This window comes from Alosa pseudoharengus, unplaced genomic scaffold, assembly GCF_046254945.1.
Source record: "Alosa pseudoharengus isolate Yale_2024_CS ecotype anadromous, Long Island Sound unplaced genomic scaffold, YU_APseudo_1.1 YU_APseudo_1.1_scf_21, whole genome shotgun sequence".
Lineage (NCBI taxonomy): Eukaryota > Metazoa > Chordata > Actinopteri > Clupeiformes > Clupeidae > Alosa > Alosa pseudoharengus.
The window spans coordinates 14,597,075-14,620,387 of NW_027468674.1; the positions used below are offsets into that span (position 1 = coordinate 14,597,075).

The window sequence follows — 23,313 nt, forward strand, 5'->3', positions numbered from 1 at the left end:
TTCATTGGTAATTGAGCTAAAGTAAACATCCGTTAAGTATTTTTTTTTTATTTAAAAGCCTAATAATGTGGTGGGTCCACCAGACCTGGGAACATCTGCTGTGTAACAAAAATATGAGCACCTTAAAAGGGTTAACATGGATTCAATAATTTTTTTCTCATCAATCTACACACAATACTCCAACACCCCACAACAAAAACAAGCTGTGAGACCTTATATAAAGAGATGTGTGCCTCTCCTAATAATGTCCAGTGAATTCATTTAGGCACAGGTGGACTCCAATCAAGTTGTAGAAGCATCTTAAGGACCATTGATAGAAGTAGGATGCACCAGAGCTCAATGGCAAGTTTAATAACAAAGGGTCTGAATACTTACAGTATGTAAATGGAATATTCAGTCTTTTGTTTTTTAAATAAATGTACAAAACACTCCAAACATTTGCTTTTTTGTGGGGTGTTGGAGCATTGTGTGTAGATTGATGAGAAAGATGATGAGTGATGAGAAACATAACGAAATGTGGAAAAAGTGAAGCGCTGTGAATACTTTCCGTATGCACTGTACTTCTCACTGAGGTCACCAGCAGGACATACAGGGAAATTACAACTAAGAATAAAAATGTCCAACTAACGTTTCCATTCTTTATTATATTAACTTGCAATGAATCAGATATTAGTGTGCAAAATATCATAAATGTAATGCGCATAATAATTTGATTAAATCGGACATAATTGCAATTAGGTTATGAAACAAGACAGTTTCTGATTCTCTTTGCCTAAGTGTAGGCTATGCTTTATTAGGCCTATAAGGTAAGAGCAGAGTAAGGAACATATGGCTTAGCTTACACAAGCTGTGCTGTGTCAAAATCTTAGCACATGTTGTTTAGGCCTACACATTTCCTCACTATATTACTTGACTTCTTCCTCATCTTCGAACGTCTTCTTCAACGACACCCCACTGTTGCGCAGGCAGCACACACAACACAAGGCAGAGCCTACAGTAGGTGTGAAATGCCTATAGGTTAAGTATTGCAAACAGTCTTATTTAAACTCATCACACATTGGCTTTGTTCTTCTTATTTACACATTTATTTACATACAGAGTTTGGGTGTGAGATGTGATCACAAGTGACTCCTCAACACACATTCTAATACCTGATATGAACTCTTGTCCCCCTGTGATCAGATTACCCAAGATTCATGTTAATGCCAAATGTGAAGTGGGCGATATTGACACACACACAAACACACACACACACACACACACACACACACACACACACACACACACACACGCCTCTGTGAGGTGGTCAGTGTTGTATAAAGTACTAGAAAGCAATACTTGAGTAAAAGTACAAGTATCGTACTACCACAGTAAAAACTAGATGTACCGCAGAGCGGTACAAAAAATGACCGCCGCCCAGTCCAGCAAATTTTTTCCACAAAAATAAATCACGCTGAAAGGCCTATATGATTCTAACTGTCTCACTAAATTGCATTATCCACACTCAATTCTCACTGGTATCTGCTAGACAACAAGTACCAAAACATGATTAGTTCATAGATTTCACATGTAAAATTCATTTCATACAACCCCACCTCCATCTTGCCTGTTCATAATGGAGGCAAACATACGGAAAAAAATGGTCATCCTAGGCCCTACAGTTCTCAAGATGTTCACAGAGAACTGTGTCTGCCCTACCCTCCTTTCGGGGGGTCCAGTCCAGCGGGGGGGGCTACAGATCAAAACGAAAAATTACGGTTCCATGCTATCCATGTGGGGGTACATGCCCACCAAGTTTTGTGTACCCCGGTCTGTCAGTGTCCCGGGAATCCTTGTTGGTGTACGTCACTAAATGTACGCATAAATTATTTTATTGTAAGGCCCCCCATGAACGAAAGTACACAAAACTTGGCATGCATTCGGAGGGTGTCATAATGATCCTACACTTTTAATTTCGTGCAGTTTTGACCTTGTCAGCCAGAGATATTGTGATGAAAACACCTAATTTTTTGCTTTTTAATTTTTAACTAGGTGGCGCTATACATGAAATAAGTGGTAATGGGATGGGTTGACATGCCCCCTTAAGACCAACATACATAAAAAAGGTGGACCTCCTAGGCCCTACGGTTATCGAGATATTCACAGAAAACTGTCTCCGGCCACCTACAGGCCAGTTGGTGTATAGTAACATAAATTAATTTATTGTGTGGCCCCCCATGAACGGAATTCCACGAAACTTGGCGTGCATACAGAGGGTGTCATAATGATCCTACACTTCCAATTTTGTACAGTTTTGACTTTGTTAGGTCACAGATACCTTCAATTACAACACCTCATTTTTACTTTTTTGTGTTTAACTAGGTGGCGCTATACATGAAATGAGTGGTTATGGAATGGGTTGACATGGCCACTTGAGATCAACTTACCAAAAACAAATGGTCCTCCTAAACCTTACGGTTCTCGAGATATTCACAGAAAACTGTGTCTGCCCTACCCTCCTTTCGGGGGGTGCAGTCCAGCGGGGGGGCTACAGATCAAAACGAAAAACGATGGTTCCATGCTATCCATATGGGGTTACATGCCCACCAAGTTTCGTCTACCCCGGTCTTTCAGTGTCCCGGGACTCATTGACAGAAATTTGGGCATGCGAAAAAGAAAAAAAGAAAAAAAAAAAAAAAAAAAAAAAAAAAATCTGACTAAACCTATATGACCGCCGCTTCGCTGCGCGGCGGTCATAATAATACATGACACTCATCAATATTTACACATGTTTACATTACATATTTTTCAGGAGAATGTTGGACATTCTAATTACAGCCTGCCATGCACTGCAGAAAATAAATAAATAAACTGCTAGCAATGCTCCAATGCCCATTGACACATCTTCTGGTGTTACCACGTCTTGTCTGTCCATGCAAAGTGTAATGGTGGTGTCTTCCTCGAAGGAGTTGCCTCTCATGCATAGGGTAGGTGTGGGTGTCTTGGATATCTGAAAAGTGCAGAATAACAGTATTTAGAATGGTGATTGGTGATATTCAAGCCCATTGGCAGGAGAAGTTTCTAACAGTGTCAAATGACTGGTACTCTTACCTTATCCACAAAGTATGAGCTTGTCAGGATTGTCCCCAAACACATATGGCTACTCTGCTGCACAGAGTCCTGAATTTGAACAATACACTGGATAAGTCTTATAGCAGTAATAACATACTTGTAATTCCATACAGTTTTATAGCAGTAATCACATGAAGTGTAAATCAAACTTCTTAATACCTTTGTATTTGTAGGTTGTCTCCTCACAGGCCTGGTACTTAGGTGTTATGCAGGTGCTGAATTTCAGAGAAAAAACCTTTAAAAAGATGAGAACAAATTACATGTTTGCTTGGCAGAAGAACATCTGAAAAATAAGCTTAATTTGCAGTGAACTAAATGCCAAATGTTAACTCACAGTTCAAATGTGGTGTAAAGCTGGGTATTCGGTAAGGATTTCCTGTGTGGAGTGGCGTAGAATAAATGCCACTCTGTCACTGATTGTTCTCCTCATTCTGTTTTCGTATTTAGATCAGGGTTTACTTTTCAACACCCCTTCATTTTTGTCTCATTGCCCTGTAAATGTTACATTAAATTTGGTTAAAGAAATGTAATAAGTAGTATCTGAAAACTTGCATTGGATTTGGATACGGTTTCATCACCGAGAACATCTACAACCTGTCAGTGTGAAAATATCATCAGTGAAATATGCACATGCACGCACACACACACACCATACCTGAACTACAGTGTTTGCATCCTGGGTAGCAGGTATCTGAATAGAAAAAAAAGTGTGGTTTCCCTCACATTAGATTGAGTTTTGTCCTGGAATCAAAGTAAACCTCAATAAGGATCACAGTGAAGTGTAATTATGACCGCCGCGCAGCGAAGCGGCGGTCATATAGGTTTAGTCAGATTTGTTTTTCTTTTTTCTTTTTCGCATGCCCAAATTTCCGTCAATGATTTCCGGGACACTGAAAGACCGGGGTACACGAAACTTGGTGGGCATGTAACCCCACATGGATAGCATGGAACCATCGTTTTTCGTTTTGATCTGTAGCCCCCCCGCTGGACTGGACCCACCGAAAGGAGGGTAGGGCAGACACAGTTTTCTGTGAATATCTCGAGAACCGTAGGGTTTAGGAGGACCATTTTTTTTTGTATGTTGATCTCAAGGGGCCATGTCAAGCCATTCCATATTCACTCATTTCATGTATAGCGCCACCTAGTTAAACACAAAAAAGTAAAAATGAGGTGTTATAATCGCAGGTATCTGTGACCTAACATAGTCAAAACTGCACGAAATTGGAAGTGTAGGATCATTATGACACCCTCTGTATGCACGCCAAGTTTCGTGGAATTCCGTTCATGGGGGGCCACACAATAAATTAATTTATGTTACTATACACCAACTGGCCTGTAGGTGGCCGGAGACAGTTTTCTGTGAATATCTCGAGAACCGTAGGGCCTAGGAGGTCCACCTTTTTTATGTATGTTGGTCTTAAGGGGGCATGTCAACCCATCCCATTACCACTTATTTCATGTATAGCGCCACCTAGTTAAAAATTAAAAAGCAAAAAAGTAGGTGTTTTCATCACAATATCTCTGGCTGACAAGGTTAAAACTGCACGAAATTAAAAGTGTAGGATCATTATGACACCCTCCGAATGCATGCCAAGTTTTGTGTACTTTCGTTCATGGGGGGCCTTACAATAAAATAATTTATGTGTACATTTAGTGACGTACACCAACAAGGATTCCCGGGACACTGAAAGACCGGGGTACACGAAACTTGATGGGCATGTAACCCCACATGGATAGCATGGAACCGTCATTTTTCGTTTTGATCTGTAGCCCCCTCGCTGGACTGGACCGTAGAGGGTAGGGCAGGAGGGTAGGGCAGACACAGTTCTCTGTGAATATCTTGAGAACTGTAGGGCCTAGGATGACCATTTTTTTCCGTATGTTTGCCTCCAGGGGTCATGTTAAACCATTTCATGTGCACACATGTGCACAAACAGATACACACACACACACACATACATTCACAGTAATCTTACGTATGACACATACTCACACAGTAGACATATGTACGCTTGCATGCACAGGCACATCCTCAGGCACAAACACAAGCACGCACGCACACCCACACACACACCAACACACACACACACACACACACACACACTCACACATACACACACACACACACACACACACACACACATAACATAAACATAACACAAACAATCAAGAATTTCTCAGAATTATAAACAGGCAAGATGGAGGTGGGATTGTATAAAATAAATTTTACATGTGAAATCTATGAACTAATCATGTTTTTGTACTTGTTGTCTAGCAGATACCAGTGAGAATTGAGTGTGGATAATGCAATTTAGTGAGACAGTTAGAATCATATAGGCCTTTCAGCGTGATTTCTTTTTGTGGAAAAAATGTGCTTGACTGGGCGGTGGTCATATTTTGTACCGCTCTGCGGTACATCTAGTTTAGAAATGCAATAATCAAAATCCAAAAATCTATTTGGTTGACGGTTTGTTTCATTATAAACTGAGTGCAATATGGGGGAAGTTGAAATAAAATGTGACATGATTACAAAAAAAAAGACTTGTCATCAACCAAAACACATCTTTCTTGAAAATGATCCAACCTTGTTGGCCTCACCCAATATGTGTCATATCTGCGTCCATCACACATATCAGTTATCCCTTATTTTATCTTTCTATCACTCACAGACACACATTAGAGTATAGTATTTTACTCATTCTTCCTGATAAACAATGTTATCCTACTGAGGTAAAGGTCAGGTGAATGAAGTCCACTGATCAAAGAGTTTGGGTGTGAGATGTGATCACAAGTGACTCCCCAAAACACATTCTAATACCAGATGTGAACTCTTGTCCCCCTGTGATCAGATTACCCAAGATTCATGTTAATGCCAGGTGTAAAGTGGGCGATACTGACACACACATACACACATGGACTGGACTTGGGCTTAAATAGAGGGAACTGAGGGAATTTGAGCAGACACACACACACACACACACACAGGCAGTAACCATGCTGATCTCTGTGCTGTTTTTCTTGTTTGGGGTCTTCCTCCTCTTCTTCCTCTTCAGGGTGAGAAGACCCAAGAACTTTCCTCCTGGACCCAGAGCACTTCCTCTGCTGGGAAACCTGTTGGAGATCAACTCACACCAGCCACTGAAGAGTTACAAGAAGGTAAATACAACAACATTATTTCAGGAAGGTAAAGCAAATACAATGCAATATAAACTCTAAATGTCAATATCATGCTGTTGGTCTTTTCTTTTTTTTACAGCCCTCACTCTTTTGAACTGTGTGAAATTGTATTAAGAGAGTTCATATATGTCAATGTATAAATCTTTTGTATAATCAACATTATATTTGCTGAAGGTAGCTTGCACTGTCACATGGTGAATGGACACTACTTGACTTTCAAGAAGCATAACACAAGACAGTGTATTTCCATATTTTGTGCAATGCCAATTAAAATGGCAATCTTGAAAACAGCTATGGGCTCAAATTTGAGGTTGTGAGTGAAGCTTAAATGGTAGTACTATGTAACACAAACTTAACTGATGCAGTTTGAGGCTAATAAACTCTTTTTATCAACACGCAATACCTACCATACCTTGAGCAATAACTTTTAAACAGAAGTTTAAAAGTCTGGCTTCAGAAAGTAAAAGTATATGGATCTTTTTCACAGCAGCATTCTCAAAGTTGTGACTACTTCATTAACATATTTAGTCACACCTTTGTCCTACTATTTCATGTCAAAATGGCTGCTGGGAAAAAGGTCTATTGGTTCTACCTGTGCACTTAATATCCTCCTGAGAATCAAGAAAAAAAAGTGTCCTCCAATTTCTTTTTTGTTGTGATTTCCTATCTATTTAGGATTAAAAACACATCTTACCATTTTTATTTTTATTTTTATTTTTATAGCATGTCCACTGTGGTGGACAAAAGGACTGTTTTAGTATGAAAAGCTAACCACAAAAATTGACAAATTATGCTTGTAGTGGTATTAAATTAAGATTAAACAAATATAAGGGAAAAGGCTATTTATTTTTCTAGACTATTTTATTTGCCTTTTTGGACAGTTTTATTTATTTTTTCTGGATTGTTCGTTTCATTTTCATGTTTTTCTTTCATCTGCGATAATTCTTTTTTTAGTCTTACTCTTCTTCCCCATCTTCTTGAGGCACATGTTCATAGGTCTGTTTCACTCACTTATCAGCTCCAAATCTGACCCCCTCATTCATCCTATACAAATTATCTCCTAAATTTCCCAAAGTATTTTGGTCCTGGTGTCCATTATAATGGACATTCATAGTCACTATTATTTCAACATGTAAATAACTTCACTTCTTTCAAAATTAATCATATGATTCCTGATATTTCCATGAACAAGAACATATATCACATCATAATAAATGCTTAATAAGAAGACAATATTTGACTTCTCTATCTCTCCTCCTTCCATAAAATGTGCTTGTTTTGATGTCAGCCATTTTTGAGAAAAAGAAAGAGGAGGTTCCCAGCAACCCAGCCAATCACATGATATATCATTAGAAAGCCCAGGATGTCCTCTTATGTCCAGGATGCCCAGGATGTCCTAAAAGACCACAGGAATTGATAGAATAGCTCAAAGGGGTAAAGGAGTATACTGTAGCCTACATCTTCAACTTATGTCCACTACAGAGGACATAGGTCTATGTAGGTCTCAGGGGTGATTCCACTAACTAACTGATCTATCTGGCTAAGAAGATGTACTATTTAGATCCAGCTGATTTAGTGAATGGTTGGAGCAAATTTTAGGCAGGAATTTTAATTTCTGAAGCCGAACATCTACACAGCTCTGCTTTTGAAGTGGCGTAAGGTATACCTTAGATTCATTTCTCATATCAAAGCTGCACATTTAAAGTAGGCCTGCTATAATATGTGTATGTGTGTCTTGTGTATTTATTGGTATTGCATGATATTATTTTTATGTGTGTGTGTGTGTGTGTGTGTGTGTGTGTGTGTGTGTGTGTGTAGTTGGCCGAGCGCTATGGTCCTGTCTACAGTCTGTACTTGGGTACTCATCCTACGGTGGTGTTGGCCAGTCAGAAGGCCATCAGAGAGTCTTTAGTCACAAGAGCCAGTGAGTTTGCAGGACGACCAAATCACATGTTGATTTGTCATATAGTGGAATGCAAAGGTAAAGCCACACACACACACACACACACACACACATACTAACTTCAAATTGATTTTGTGTGATTGGTGTATTTGCACACGATTTCAAATGTGTTTGTCTGTATCTCAGGACTGTCTATGGCAGATTATGGTCCAAAGTGGCAGGAGCACCGGCGCTTCACCCTGACCACGCTGCGCAACTTTGGGATGGGGAAGCGCACCATGGAGGAGAAGATTCTAGAAGAAACCCAACACATCTGTGCCGAAGTGGAGAGGCACTCCGGTACCACAGCTACCACACAATTTCAATAGGATGCCAAGCAGTTTTTGTCCCTTAGGGTGCATATTGTTTTGTGCATATTATAAAAATGTAAAACATTGTTAAACAAGTTTAGTAGCTCCCAAGACAAACCTCTGACACACGTGAAAGTGACCAACACCTGAAATCATCACATCCTTAGCAGACATGTAAAACTGGTGCCGTCTCACATGATCTGCACCTGCACAACACAGGACAATGCAAAGTATACTTAAAAAAAAGACTTATGTCAATATCTATTCCTGTCCCTTCTCTCTCTCTCTCTCTCTCTCTCTCTCTCTCTCTCTCTCTCTCTCTTTCTCCTCACAGGGAAGACTATGGATCCTCAGCATCTCTTCCACTATGCTGCCTGTAACATTATCTGTTCCATTCTTTTTGGATCTCGGTTTGACCACGACGACGCCTTTTTTAAGAATCTCATTGTCATGATTGAAGAATTTACTAAATTAATCTATAACCCTTGGGCAATGGTAATTTATGCTTTATGCATACTGTGGTTTTTAAAGAAATTTAGCTCTGTTATATTTTTTCAGTATAAATCTTGTTTGATACAGTATTTCAATTACCTTCATAAGTCGCCTCTTCCCTTTCCCAATACAGCTCTATGACGTTGCTCCATTCACAAGGAATCTTCCTCTGCCATTCAATCGGACTTTTGATGTAATCAGACGGATCAAAGCCCACATACTCAAAGTGGTTGCCAAGCACAAAGACTCATGGGTTGCAGGGCAGCCTAGAGACCTCATCGACTGCTACCTGGATGAGATAGAGAAGGTGAGTTTGTGGAACAGTATGAGAGCGCAAATGTGAATATGATGCGTGCACAGGAAGGTTTTTAAAATCTGCACTTAATCTCTCTCTCTCTCTCAAATAGAGATAGAATAAAATAGATAGATTATGTCTATTTATCTAGACATTAAATATCTAGACAATATCTAATAACTGAATATCCTTATTATAAACTCTCTCTCTCTCTCTCTCTCTCTCTATCTTCCTCTCTCTGTCTCTGTGTATGTGTGTGCGTGTGTGTGTGATGTATTGTAGAGGACAGATAAAGGCACCACCTTTGATGACAGTCAACTGGTGTCCATGTTGTTTGACCTACTGACTGCTGGGACTGACACCATCTCCAATACCCTGCGGACAGCAATACTCTACCTCATGACTCACCCTCACATACAAGGTGTGAGCTCAAAGTCAAACTCATTGTTTTTTATGTCTAGCAGTAAAGTATAAGTATATACCGGTATACTCGTTTGATCCCGTGAGGGAAATTTGGTCTCTGCATTTATCCCAATCCATGAATCAGTGAAACATACACAGCACACAGTGAACACACAGTGAGGTGAAGCACACACTAACCCAGAGCAGTGAGCTGCCTGCTACAGCGGCACTCGGGGAGCAGTGAGGGGTTAGGTGCCTTGCTCAAGTGCACTTCAGCCGTGGATGTGGGCATGGGAGAGCAGTGCTCAACCACTTCCCCAGCCCACATTTTTCCTACTGGGTCAGGGATCGAAGTGGTAGGGTATGAGGTCAAGCACCTGAATACTGGTTGGTTTTGTAAAGACACATTTTGAGATTCTGAATTTGTGTGTATATGTTCACATAGAGCGTTGCTACCAGGAGATCGAGGAAGTGCTGGGCTCTCGTGAGCAGGTGTGCTTTGAGGATCGCCAGTCCATGCCCTACGTCCAGGCCGTGATCCATGAAGCCCAAAGAGTGGCTGATGTAGCTCCTCTGGGTTTGTATCACAACACAACCACTGACACACACGTCCAAGGCTACAGCATCCCCAAGGTAATAATCATCATCACCTTGACCACATTGTCATTTAGATGATCACTAGATTCACGAGTTGCCACTGCATCTCTTTCTCTCATGCACATATTTACAATCACAGATCTTCATCAAACGCTGCATAGTTAATCCCTACAAAAGTTAGATGCACTGATTAGGTAATGACGGTTATGGGGTGAAATGTCAAGGTTGCATGTGGTCTGTGGCCAAGGTGCACTAGAGGTTAAACTGTACCGATGCTTGTTTTGTTTTCATTTGTAGCTCTTGCTGTTTCTCACCAAGTATTTACATTTTATTTTACTTCTTCTCTCTCTCTCTCTTTATTTCTCTGTCTCTCTCTCTCTCTCTCTCTCTCTCTCTCAATCTCTCTCTTTCTCTCTCTCTCTTTCTAGGGCACAATGGTCGTTCCTCTCCTGTCCTCAGCACTACATGAGGAGGGTCAGTGGAAGTCCCCTCATGACTTCAACCCAGAGAACTTCCTAAATGAGACGGGGGAGTTTGTCAAACCTGATGCCTTCATGCCCTTCTCTGCAGGTACATGTAATTAACTAGATGTCCAGAATACATAGGATTAGATATATTAAAATTGTATTGTAATCCTAATATGTAGGTTTCTGTATTAGTCTGTTGTTGCAAAGAAATCATTTTTCCCAAATTTGAAACCATTCAACTGTGCACTATGAGGTTGGTAATGCATGATATGGTGGTTACATGGTCATCCATGATATTGTGGTATATAATCTATAGGTCTATAATCTAACTTTGATTCTCTCAGGTTGCCGTATGTGTCCAGGGGAGGGACTTGCTCGCATGGAACTTTTCCTAATCCTGGTCACATTGCTGCGTCGCTTTCAATTGGTTTGGCCAGAGGAAAGGGGTGTTCCTGATTACGACATGGTGTTTGGACTCACACAGGCACCCAAACCATTCCACGTCACCGTCCACCTGAGAGAAGACCAGAACTAATGGCTCCTCACATGCTTTCTCTTCGAGAGTTTGCTTTTAAAGTAAAACTTAATGTTTTTACTGACTACTTAGGGACCGTTCATTATTTATAAACGGGGTCACCGGAGGGATTTTGAGTGCTTCAATCAAAAGTTGCATGACCCTCCCCTGCCTGCAAGAACATATTCAACGACCCTCCAGCAGTCTTTTCAAAAAAGACATGACCCTCCACGGGCAATTGTCGGTACCTTCCGACCACGCTATAAAGTGCTGAGAAAACACATCTCCATAAGCTATCGTTCTAAACTCACCCTCTGCTTTCTAATCTTACACATCACACTTCACCAAGATGGTGGCCATTTCAGTAGATTTACTCACTAACATTGTTGTGGAAACACAATAAGCATGGAAACTAAATGCACACTTCCTGCAACTGCATTAGCCTACTTGAAATAAGTTACTCCTCTAGTAAGTATTCACATGAAATAAAACAATAAAACATTGAGACCATTCAACAAAGCACACTGGGTAATAACAAATTCAACACATGAACTTGTTGCTATGGACTCTCTAGGCTTCCTCAGTCATTGTAAAGCTGCCGAAGCTGAACATTATCCAAAACTCAATTTCTCAGACCTCAGCGTCAATTTGGGAGCTTGCTACACTCCTTCCTTCTTAAATGACTTGAAAAGGCCGTTTGCACAATTTCACAAATAATAACAGGGACCGAAAAATACCTAACATGCCAACCATGCCAGGTTTAGGCCTATCATTTTAACTTTTCCCCGCTGTATTGCCGTTTTAATATTTTCCAGAATATCCCATATTACTGTAATACTCTCATAACATTAGTCCTGCATTCTGGCCTGTCTCTGTGTTGTCCTGTTGTTACCCCTTGCCCTTCCAGAGAAACAGATGTATTCAAATCATCGTTTTGCTTGCTTGAATGCGAACTCAGAGTGATGTTAACCTACAGTAGGCCTATTTAAGTTAACGACGTGGTTGTCGTGAGAGCACGAATTATTGGCGCTTGCAGTGTTCGGCCGTAGGCTATGTCTACGTGCGCACCTGCCAGGCTAAGAGCCAAAGAAATCCCCCTGTATATTCACTCCAAGTTGGCCTACCATATGTGGCAAGAGTGGTATTTTTGGTTAGCCTGACTACGCCACTCTGGGAATTTCACCCAGAGAAATATTAATTTAATTTTAACAGGGTGAGTATGGCACACAAGTTCGTTTACTCAGCAGGCAAAGAGACGTGGTTCCATCCATAAAAATATGTTTATTTGTAACAAAGGAGTAAAGACAAATAAGATCCACACACAAACAACTGACATATACAGGGGAAGGATATCGGGGCTGAGGCTTACCGGCGGGGAGAGAGAGGTCACCATAGGCCAGGAGGGATCCTGGGAAACCACTCACACGTGCCCACCCACACACACGCACACGGCAAGAAGGATACCAGTCCACGAGCACACGTGATCACAGCACACAAGAAGAGGACACCACCACCTCAGGAGAGCAGCTACCCTCCCCACTTTTAGGCCCCCAGCTCCTAAGAAAAGACAAGACGGGAATTAACAATAGACCCGGACAAGCGCACACACACAGGCACACACAGACACCGACACACACACATACATATACACCCCAAAATGACTACAGACAGAAAAAGAAAGACACAAAAACCATAAATCAAACAAAAATACAATTTACAATTCTGAGGCCAGCTACTATGATCACTGGTGATCTGCAGCTAACTAAATGGCCTCCCACCAGTGTATAAATCAAAATAAAGAAATATAAGACAAAAGCACACAATTCAGACACATCAAGGCAGAAGGGGACTAGTGGCTATGGCCACAACAAAGCACACGACGATAACACCTTTAACCAGCCGTAAATGTCAAGGTGTCTGCACCCGCCACTGCCGCTAGCTTATGCGCCTAAGCAACGCTAACGAGAAGCAGGAAACAGCGAGCAGTTTGCAGGGGGACACACGATCACACAGCAAAGCAGCAATGAGCTAGCCCAGGCGGCGGTAATTGTCAACGCAGGCCTGTGATTCCAAATAGGCAGCAGCTCGCCACTCGGAGCCAGACAATGATTTGTAGCGATTCGTCTTTCCTAGTGTGGTTGGCGGAGAGAACCATATATGTCGCCAGAGGAGTGCGGCAAAGACTGACGGTGCGGCAACCAGGCAGAAGGGGGGCGTAACGGGAAGTGGCAAAGGCAAGAGTCCAGGCGTTTGCCTAAGCGAACTCAACCTATCATTTTATAGTGTGACCAGGTAAACCAATTGGCTAGCCAATTACAAAGGAACTCCACCCATTAATCCTGCTACACATAACTTACCAACTCTACACTGTAGACCATAAACTGGCTATTTATATGACCAATGTATTTGTTCAACTTTATGAAGCAGAATTACGCACTGCTACTTGGAACGTAACACATTTTTGTTGGCAGGAGAGAGAATGACAGCGATTAACAAATTGCACTTGTTGCTGGTTACCAATAAATAGGGCCTACTATATATTTTTTTGCAAACAACAAAAACAGAAAGGATGGAGACAGCAAAGCTAGAGATGGGCAGGAACAAGGTCAATTGGTAGAAATGCTTGAACGTTAGGAGCTGGATGTGTGGATGAATGAAGCACAAGTATGCTTTATAAGCATGCACACTGTTTAAAGTTAGGCTAGGCTACACGGTAAACTACAAGTAAACCAAAGTTAAATTTAGCTTTTTTATGGCTGGATAAAGTTGACCAAATGGATAGGCTGTTAGGCATGAATAAAGTAGGCTACTTTGTTGCTCCAACCCTTCCAACGTTAATGGGGACGGATGTTGACATTTTCCGTATTTTGCGTGAGAAACCCGGGAAATCTCCCTTATTTTCATTGTTCAATGTTGACAGAGCTATGGAACGAAAGAGAACGTTATATGACGACAGAAATCAACAATCAAATTTTTTTGCTGTTTTTTTGCTGTTTTCATTAATACAAAAGATGGGTGACCCCCCCTCCTAGACAAAAAAAAGTTAGGTGACCCTCCCCTCAACAAAGAATAAAAAGACATGACCCTCCCCTATTTTCCTCCGGTGACCCCGTTTATAAATAACGAACGGTCCCTTACTTTACTAAAATAGTTTTAAAGGAGCTAAGTATAATTTAGTAGGTTCTGAGTTGTCTTGAACACAGCCACATGACATGATACTCCTCCATGGACTGTTTGATACAACACCACGCATGGTACAATGTGGTTTTACATGAGAGCTGGTCTGACGCTAGCTAGTTTGCACGCTAACTTTAGTGGATATCTGAGCTGCTTTCGAATTCCTCGAACAGAGTTGAATGTTCGTAGTGAACATGTTTGTATGAACAGATACATTTGAGTAAACATTCCATCTGAAAGTTAACTATCAGTCCAACTCCCAACATGTTTGCCGAGAACTACCTCCTTAAACTATTTGCGAGTTTTTGCAAACATTCGCAGAAAACTCAAGGCAAACAAAACGTCGCAAACGTTCGCCTATGTTTGCGAATTTGAAAGCACCTCTGAAGAGCACAGACTATGGCATTTTTGACATCATGTTAAACCAGTTTCTTGAAATTCTATTATTATTTATGGTGCTAAACTACACAAAGAATCTCCAGATAACACCTTTGAGATAACTGAGGATTCTACAACTATTGGGATTACACAAAGGCTATGTATTGTTTGGACAGGGAAATCATAGAATGGTAAAAGCATGTTAAGAAATATTGGACTCCAGCATCATTATGGAAATGGTTGAATTAAGTAATTTGTATTCTTATTTCTTTCTCCTGTAAGTTGCAGTCTTTTTTTTGCTCTGGGCATGGTTGCTCACAATCATAATGTAAGACATGTTTCAGGTAGTTGATGCAGCAATAGTCTAATAAGTCACCAACGTTGTCTTCCAGGCAGCGCTGCATGGAAGGCACTAGGGTTAGGCGAGGGTTAGGGTTAGGTGCCTTGCTGGCAACCATTATTTCTGACGAACTACTTTGGTGGTGGAGGAATGGTGATTTATATTGATAAAAGTCTATTTGGTTGATGGTTTATTTGTTTATGAAACTTTGAATAAAATGTGACATGATTGTACAAAGACTTGAGTCTTGAGTCTCAAAGCTGAGTCATCAACTAAAACACATCTTTCTTGAAAATAGTCTTGTTTGCTCCACACAAAAATAATACAGTATAGCCAATAATAGTTGTGTAGCATTTTATGCCTACCTTATATCAGAGGCTTTCTAATAAGGAAACATAGTACTCAAAGAATCCTCCATAGAATAGGGTTAGATCATAATGCCAATATGGCGGTTGTCTACACCAATCCTGCCCCTCCCATTAACCAACTGCTTAATTGTCCTTTTTAAGCTTATTTTAGCGATTTGCAGGGAGATATTTTTTTAAAGGGACTTTTTGGGACTTTAGTTTATTCACCATATTCCCCAGAGTTAGATAAGTTGATACATACCCTCACAGGCAGCACCTGAAAAGCTGCTGTGTTACTTCTTCAAACCCCAAGGAGCAGTGCTTTGCCTGAATGAAAACATAGTTCCAAGTATGCATATGCTTATAAAAATGGCTGTGTCTCGTTTGACATTGTTATTTATACACAAACTGTAACTATACAAATCACAGCATGTAAATAGGAAAATGTTGAAGTTCTTTTGTCACTATTGGGAGGTGTAGGCTATTGGAATCTGGAACCAGCCACTTCGAGGCATACCTGTCCAAAAGTGCGTTACCAACATGGCCACCGAGTGAGGGGACTTGTCTCATCTCCTCTGGTAGCAATTAGACAAATGAGACATCCTTGAGGAAGTCAAGCTTTGAACAACTCCCGGGGCACAAGCAGGAGGACCGAGGACAGAGGACGCGTGCAGATAGAGTTATGATCTGCACCCACAGTATCTGCTTCACTCTCCCTTGCTGATAAACAACGTTATCTTACTGAGATAAAGGTCAACTGAACGAGGTCCACTGATCTACAGTTGCCTACATTTAGGCCAGGGCAACATAGGCTAGGCCTGAGTGTCAGACCAAGTTCAACAGAGTTTGTTTTAGGTAATGAACTCTGCTGAACTGCTATAACTGTTAAGCTGAATGCCCACAGAGATCAAATGAACTGAAAGCAAGACACTTCAACAGCATAACAAATCTTTTCAAATATTATTTATATATTATATATTTGTTGTATACACATTTTATTGTAAGAGACTGGCAGTGTGTCTCCTGACTGATGTATTTTTCTAGAATGAATATTGTATTATCAATAAATAGATCAAATTAATGCCGATAACTGTTTTATGATAACCAATTTAATTTGAACTGAATTGCTGCACAAAATTCATTACTCAAGTTCAAGTACTCAGAAACTACAAAAAATATACATGTGAGTAATTTGTGGTGGCTCTTTCAGGATTGTAGCCAGGCAATTGAAAATGAATCTTGAATACATCAGTTCATTTTCAATTTTGAAAAGGTCAAGACAACATACAGCAGGCTAGGCCTGACAGTCTGAACAAGTTCAATAGTGAATGAACTCTGCTGAACTGCTACTGCAGGGAGTCCACACAGAATTAACTCAAAGCAACACTACACTACAACAGCATATCATGAAGTTGTTTCTTATTTTGGTTAGATAAAAAAAAAAAGTTTGTGTTAGATGTGAATATCAAAGGTGGTGGGCATAACTGTGATACAATTTAAAAAAAAAAAAAAAAAGAAAAAGACCAACATTTTTGACCAAAAAATGATCAGACTATGGAAGCTATAGAGCAGATGCTTTATTATGCCACTTTGTCTGTTGTACACTTGACTGTCCTATAGGGCCTATATTAGCCCATACACAATTTAGACTGTCGTCATACCATCTACATCTGATAACTTATTCCCTGCTATATATTGTTCTTATATTTTTTCTTTCTTGTTTGTCAAGCAATTGTATTATGTTTACATTCTTGTCTTTTCATAGTCATAGTTAATATTTATTAATAAGCAAGCTATCGGACTGTTCAATTCCTGCGCTGTTCACTTTTGCTTTACCACCATTGCACACACTCTACCATAGTACCTTATCACGGTCAGTCCATATCAGACCTTTGTAATCACTTCACAGTTTGATATCTCTTTACATTTCTGTGAGTGATGTTTATGCATGTGACATATGTGTGTTTGTGTGTTTGTTGTATTATGGTTGTCTAAGCTACTGGATGCCTAAACTTTCCTTCAGGATGAATATCTATCTATCTATCTATCTATCTATCTAGATGTAGCTTTGGTGTGCTATACGACATGCAAACCCAGGTTTGAGTCCTACCTGAGGTCATTTCCCGACTATTGCCTACTCTGCCTAACTACTACTCTCTCTCTCCCACACATTACCTGTCCATGCTTAAATCAAATTCCAAAATAATTGCTAATATAGAGGTAGCAACCAAAAACGTATTGATTATTTTTTACACCTGTAGGCTACATACACACACACCTGTAGGCTACATTCAGAACAAGCTGTTATGATTCCACCAGTGCCAGTGCTGAGTCACTGATATTGATCTAACACAACATTCCCTCCCTCCACTCTCCTCTATCCGTCCACCCCACCCCTCCCGTCCCCTCTCTTTATCTTTCTTCATGGGAGTGAGCCGCTGTCCACCTCACCTGGCCTCTCTCTTTTTGTTATATAAAGTCTATTTACTGCTCACCGGTTAAACTAAGTGGAGTGACTTGCGAACACTGAGCCACACGCACACACACAGACACACAAAGAGAGAGAGAGAGAGAGAGAGAGAGAGAGAGAGAGAGAGAGAGAGAGAGAGAGACCATGCTGATCCCTGTGCTGCTGTTGTGGTTTGGAGTCGTCCTCCTCTTCTTCCTCTTCAGGGTGAGAAGACCCAAGAACTTTCCTCCTGGACCCAGAGCACTTCCTCTGCTGGGAAACCTGCTGGAGATCAACCCACACCAGCCACTAAAGACTTTGGATAAGGTAAGGAGCACCTATAGATAAAGACACACTAAAGAGTTTCAAAAATGTGAAGACACACACACACACACACTCTCAATCCACAGGTAGACACACATACATTGCTCTCCTGTTTGTATATCTATGAGGCCACTTTGCTGTTGTGATGTCGCTGATGACTGATACCTATTACAGTGATTTACAGTGCCCTGTATAATTATTGGCACCCTTGGTAAAGTTGACTAAAAACAGGTATAAAAAAGAATCTCTTGATGATTTATTATAGACCCTTTCAACAACAAAAACAAGTCTTGTAGGGGCCAACTATGATGCTGATAATGGAACTCTCTTGAAGGGTCTATAGTCACACAATGAAAACAATGAGGAAAAAAAAAACAACCTTGAAGGGAAGCAAATGTGTTCTGAGAAAAAGGAAAATCTCATAAAGAAATAAATATTTTTAATAAATATATGTCTCCGACAATTATTCACAGACACTCTGATTAACTTAAACTTGCAGTCGGTAAGTCTGGCAGATTGAGTGGATTTAGCCTAAATGTTTATGTGAATGTTTACAACTCTCATGCCCCTCCCCCACTCCCCCTCCCATTGAGTTTGTGCGCGTCAGTGCGTGTGCACCAGACTGTGATTGACAGTCAGATCTCAGACAGCCCTGCGCTGATTGGACCAGAGGAATCGGGAGCTGTGGATTTTTGCAAAACAAATAACAGGCTCTAGGTGGAGGTAGAAGCGCGTTTTTTTCCCCCTAAAACTGACTGAATATGATCAAAAATGTTTTGCCGACTGCAGCTTTAAAGACATTTAATATAAATAGGAAAATGTTTCTGTTACATTAAGATTTTTTAGGGGTGCCAATAATTGTGGGTGACATATTTTTGTTTAACTTTTTTGACAAAAATCATCTGCACAACCAATAGAACACAAAGTGAAATACCCAAGCAGCAATACAATTTAGAGGAAAATAACATAAGACAACATTCGGTTACTGTAGCATATGTATTGCATTTAAAGGAAACAAATATAACTCAGTTATCCAAAATACATGGTTAACTGTCTTCTGTCTTCTTTGGACTGTATCAATGTGATATGTATTGTACACAGCTATTAGTTCCATAATGTAATACGAGATTATAATTTGTGTTTTCTTGTGCTGGCTCCTTATATGTGAATGTGTATGTGTGTGTGTGTGTGTATGTTTGTGTGCGTGTGTGTGTCTATGTTTAGTTGGCAGAGCGCTATGGTCCTGTCTTCAGTCTTTATGTTGGTTCTCGTCCTACGGTGGTGTTGGCTGGTCAGAAGGCCATCAGAGAAGCATTGGTCTCTAAAGCCACTGAGTTTTCAGGACGGCCAAATCATACGTTGGTTTCTCATATACAACAAAGCAAAGGCAAGACAACACATGCTTACATGCAATGCAAAAAGGCAAGGCAACATATGCACACATGCAATGCAAAAAAGGCAAGGCAACACACACACACACACACACTAATTCTTCCAATGGAACGATGCTTTCTCATGACTGCCGTAAGTACATGTTCCAGATTGTGTTTTTCAAAAAATGTTGATGTGAGGCGTCACTGTGCTTTATGTATTTAGGTGTGATCCTGGCAGATCATGGCCCTGCATGGCAGGAGCATCGGCGCTTCGCCCTGACCACGTTGCGCAACTTTGGGATGGGGAAACACACTATGGAGGAGAAGATTCTAGAAGAAACCCAAAACATCTGTGCTGAGCTAGAGAAGCATGCAGGTACTCAAGGGTTAAACATTCAATCCACTGATTTAATTGACCCCTTTAGGGTCCACATCACAGAAAAATGTGCATGCCTATCTGGGTCAGACAGCTTTCCATTCCATTTAATGGGTGTGTGTGAAGTGACGGACGGTAACAATGAAAGTGCATACCTTGACAGCTCAATATCCTGGTCTATTACCTGTGCCATTTTTCTGACAAATTTAAACAAAGCTTTAGAAAATGTTTGACTTTCTCTATTTCAAACACATATTCAGTTTTTCATATTCACTTTTATCTCTGCAGGGAAGTCCATGGATCCTCAGTATCTTTTTCACTATGCTGCCTCGGACATAATCTGTTCCATTATTTTTGGGTCACGATTTGACTATAACAACACCTACTTTCAGAGCCTCATTGTCATGATGGTAGAATTGACAAAGTTAGTCCTAGACCCTTGGGCTATGGTACTTAATTTTTTAACTTGTATTTGTTTCCATTGTTTGGCATAACATTTTGTATGAAAAAACAAAATTAAGTGTCTAACACTACAGAATCATATTTTGGTATATTTTTTATATTTTGTTTACCTTCATATTTACGCTAAGATCACCTCTCAGTGATAACACTACACATGTATCTCTTCTTGCTATCTCCCAATGCAGATCTATGAAATTGCCCCTTTCACAAGGAGTTTACCTCTTCCGTTTAATCGGGCCTTTGACTTAACCAGGCGATTGAAAAACCACATACGAAAAATGATCTCTGAACACAAAGACTCGTGGACTTCAGGACAGCCAAGAGACTTCATTGATAGCTATCTGGATGAGATGGAGAAAGTGAGTGTGTGGAGTATGACAAGGCAAACACAAATATGAGTGAGGTTTAAAAATCTACTTTTATCTACTTACTATCTGCATACTGTAGATGTTAAATCAATTAATCAACAAACCAACCAATCAATCAAATACATACATTGCAATAATAGAGATTTTAAAAAGGGTATGGTAGGAAAATCAGCACAGATTGTTTTCTTGACAGAGGAAAGGAGCAAGTGACCAAAATCAACAGATAATATCTTACTGAATGTTGTAAGAAAACAAACTGTGTGTATTTGTTTGTCATTTAGAGGACAGGTAAAGGGACTTCCTTTGATGATAGTCAGCTGGTAGCCATTTTGTTGGACCTTTTTATTGCTGGGACTGACACCACCTCCAATACCCTGCGGACAGCAACACTCTACCTCATGACCCATCCCCACATACAGGGTATGAGGTCAAAGTCAAACACAATGTTTTTGTTTAATGTCTAGCGGCTATTAGGAATGTATGTGTATATTTGTGTTTATATGTGAAGAACGCTGCTACCAGGAGATCGAGGAAGTGCTGGGCTCTCGTGAGCAGGTGTGCTTTGAGGATCGCCAGTCCATGCCTTACGTCCAGGCCGTGATCCACGAATGCCAAAGACTAGCTGATACAGTTCCTCTGAGTGTGTTTCACACTACGACCACCGACACACACATCCATGGCTACAGCATCCCCAAGGTAACACTCACTTTTAACACCAGAACAAAGTGTGTTACCACCTACCTTATCATTGACCTCTTGTTTAGCGACAGTACGTTTTCTTGTAGTAAATGCATAGAGGATGACAAGAATAGAGAAATAATCGTTCACACAAGGAACGATTACTATAAAGATAACTATAACTATAACGATAAAAGCATCCATACTGACCAACAATAAAGAAAAGTATCTCCTCATGTTGAAGAATGTGATGGCTAAAATTTGATGGATTCTGATTGGCTGTCAGCTTTTTGTCACTCTCAAAATCGTTCTGAAAGTGATCTCCAACTATATCGTTCTTCATGTCGTTATCATTTTAGTTTATGTGTGGACGTTGTTATTCATATTAGCTTGATCGATAATTTTTTAGCGTTATCGTTAAAGTTATCATTGTTTGTGTGAACGGCCCTTTAATCCTTGTTACCTTGATGATTAAACCTTGGTGAACATATCACCACATGTAATGTAACTGATACAATTGGATCCTTGATGGTCACTGTCCTTTCACTGCTATCTCTCTCCCCCTCTCTCTCTCTCTCTTTCTCTCTCTCTCCTCAGGGCACGATGATCATTCCTTTCCTATCCTCAGCACTACATGAGGAGGGTCAGTGGATGTCCCCTCAGGACTTCAACCCTGAGAACTTCCTGAATGAGACTGGGGAGTTTGTCAAACCTGACGCCTTCATGCCCTTTTCTACAGGTAGAACACTCAGTCATTCTTTCTGACATTGTTGGAAATGGTACTGCACTCCTATAAATAAGTCTTACTTCAAGTCTTCAATCACTGGGTTTGTTTAGAATTTTGAGGAACCTAGTCATAAAACCAATGGCTTCTACAGCAGTGCATCTTTTTTTGTAAACACAGGCTCTCGCATGTGTCTGGGGGAGGGGCTTGCGCGCATGGAACTCTTCCTCATCCTGGTCACAATGCTGCGTCGCTTCCGATTGGTCTGGCCAGAGGAAAAGGGTGTTCCTGACTACAGCAAGGTGTTTGGAATCACACAGGCACCCAAACAGTACCATGTTACTGTCCACCTGAGGGAGGCAGTGAACTAATGGGTTTTGCTCTGTTGATCTACTTGAGGGCAATTAGGTGTCTGTTGCCTTTTCCAGGTTCACCTTTCAGGCATCTCACTCTTAAAATTATTGTGTTGAAAACAACACAACTTGCGTTGTTTTAACACATCTCTGTGTCCAGATAAGGGCAACACAAGTTTGTGTTGTTTCCTTTTTTATTTTTTACACAAAATGTGTTGAAAATAACACAACTTGCGTTGTTTTTAAACCATCTCTGTGTCCAGATAGGGACAACACATTCGTTTTAATGGATGTGATTTTTTGGTTTTATTTGTTGCTACAACCCTTATTGCAGTGTTGTTGCTGACAATAATGTAAAATGCCTGACAACATAATCCACATGTTCAAGAAATGAAGTGTAACTTAATCAAAATGCAATGGCTTAAAGGACAAAATCAGACATATTAGCTGTTGTCTAAAGAATGTCTTACCACCTTTCAAAGACATTACTCTCATTTTTTTTTTTCACATTTGTGGATATATTTGTTTTTGTTGTATTTGTCAAACATTTTTATTCTTGGACACTCTGGCATTGGGTTCATGTATGGTATATTTTCTATGTTTTAATACTGTATCAATAAATGGATCACAGGCTGTCAACAACTGTTTTATGATCA

General features: G+C 40.4%; 2 protein-coding genes and 1 long non-coding RNA gene across 3 annotated transcripts; 2 read left to right on the forward strand and 1 right to left on the reverse strand.

Moving 5' to 3' along the window:
* Nucleotides 1-2,952: 2,952 nt before the first annotated feature.
* LOC143137696 (uncharacterized) lies at nucleotides 2,953-3,531 on the reverse strand. Its single transcript, XR_012990065.1, has 4 exons — nucleotides 3,446-3,531; nucleotides 3,271-3,346; nucleotides 3,091-3,159; nucleotides 2,953-2,989 (listed from the first exon to the last, which is right to left on the reverse strand). It is a non-coding gene; the product is annotated as an uncharacterized LOC143137696 (long non-coding RNA).
* A 2,565-nt stretch (nucleotides 3,532-6,096) lies between these two features.
* On the forward strand, nucleotides 6,097-11,329 carry LOC143137693 (cytochrome P450 2F2-like). The gene is made up of 9 exons (XM_076297993.1): nucleotides 6,097-6,267; nucleotides 8,107-8,269; nucleotides 8,378-8,530; nucleotides 8,876-9,036; nucleotides 9,167-9,340; nucleotides 9,611-9,749; nucleotides 10,176-10,363; nucleotides 10,756-10,897; nucleotides 11,139-11,329. The coding sequence occupies exons 1-9, from the start codon at nucleotides 6,106-6,108 to the stop codon at nucleotides 11,327-11,329; spliced, it is 1,473 nt and encodes a 490-aa protein (XP_076154108.1). The 5' UTR covers nucleotides 6,097-6,105.
* A 6,835-nt stretch (nucleotides 11,330-18,164) lies between these two features.
* On the forward strand, nucleotides 18,165-23,074 carry LOC143137692 (cytochrome P450 2B4-like). Its single transcript, XM_076297992.1, has 9 exons — nucleotides 18,165-18,326; nucleotides 19,548-19,710; nucleotides 19,920-20,072; nucleotides 20,361-20,521; nucleotides 20,720-20,906; nucleotides 21,197-21,322; nucleotides 21,411-21,598; nucleotides 22,178-22,319; nucleotides 22,485-23,074. The coding sequence occupies exons 1-9, from the start codon at nucleotides 18,165-18,167 to the stop codon at nucleotides 22,673-22,675; spliced, it is 1,473 nt and encodes a 490-aa protein (XP_076154107.1). The 3' UTR covers nucleotides 22,676-23,074.
* The last annotated feature ends 239 nt before the right edge of the window (nucleotides 23,075-23,313 follow it).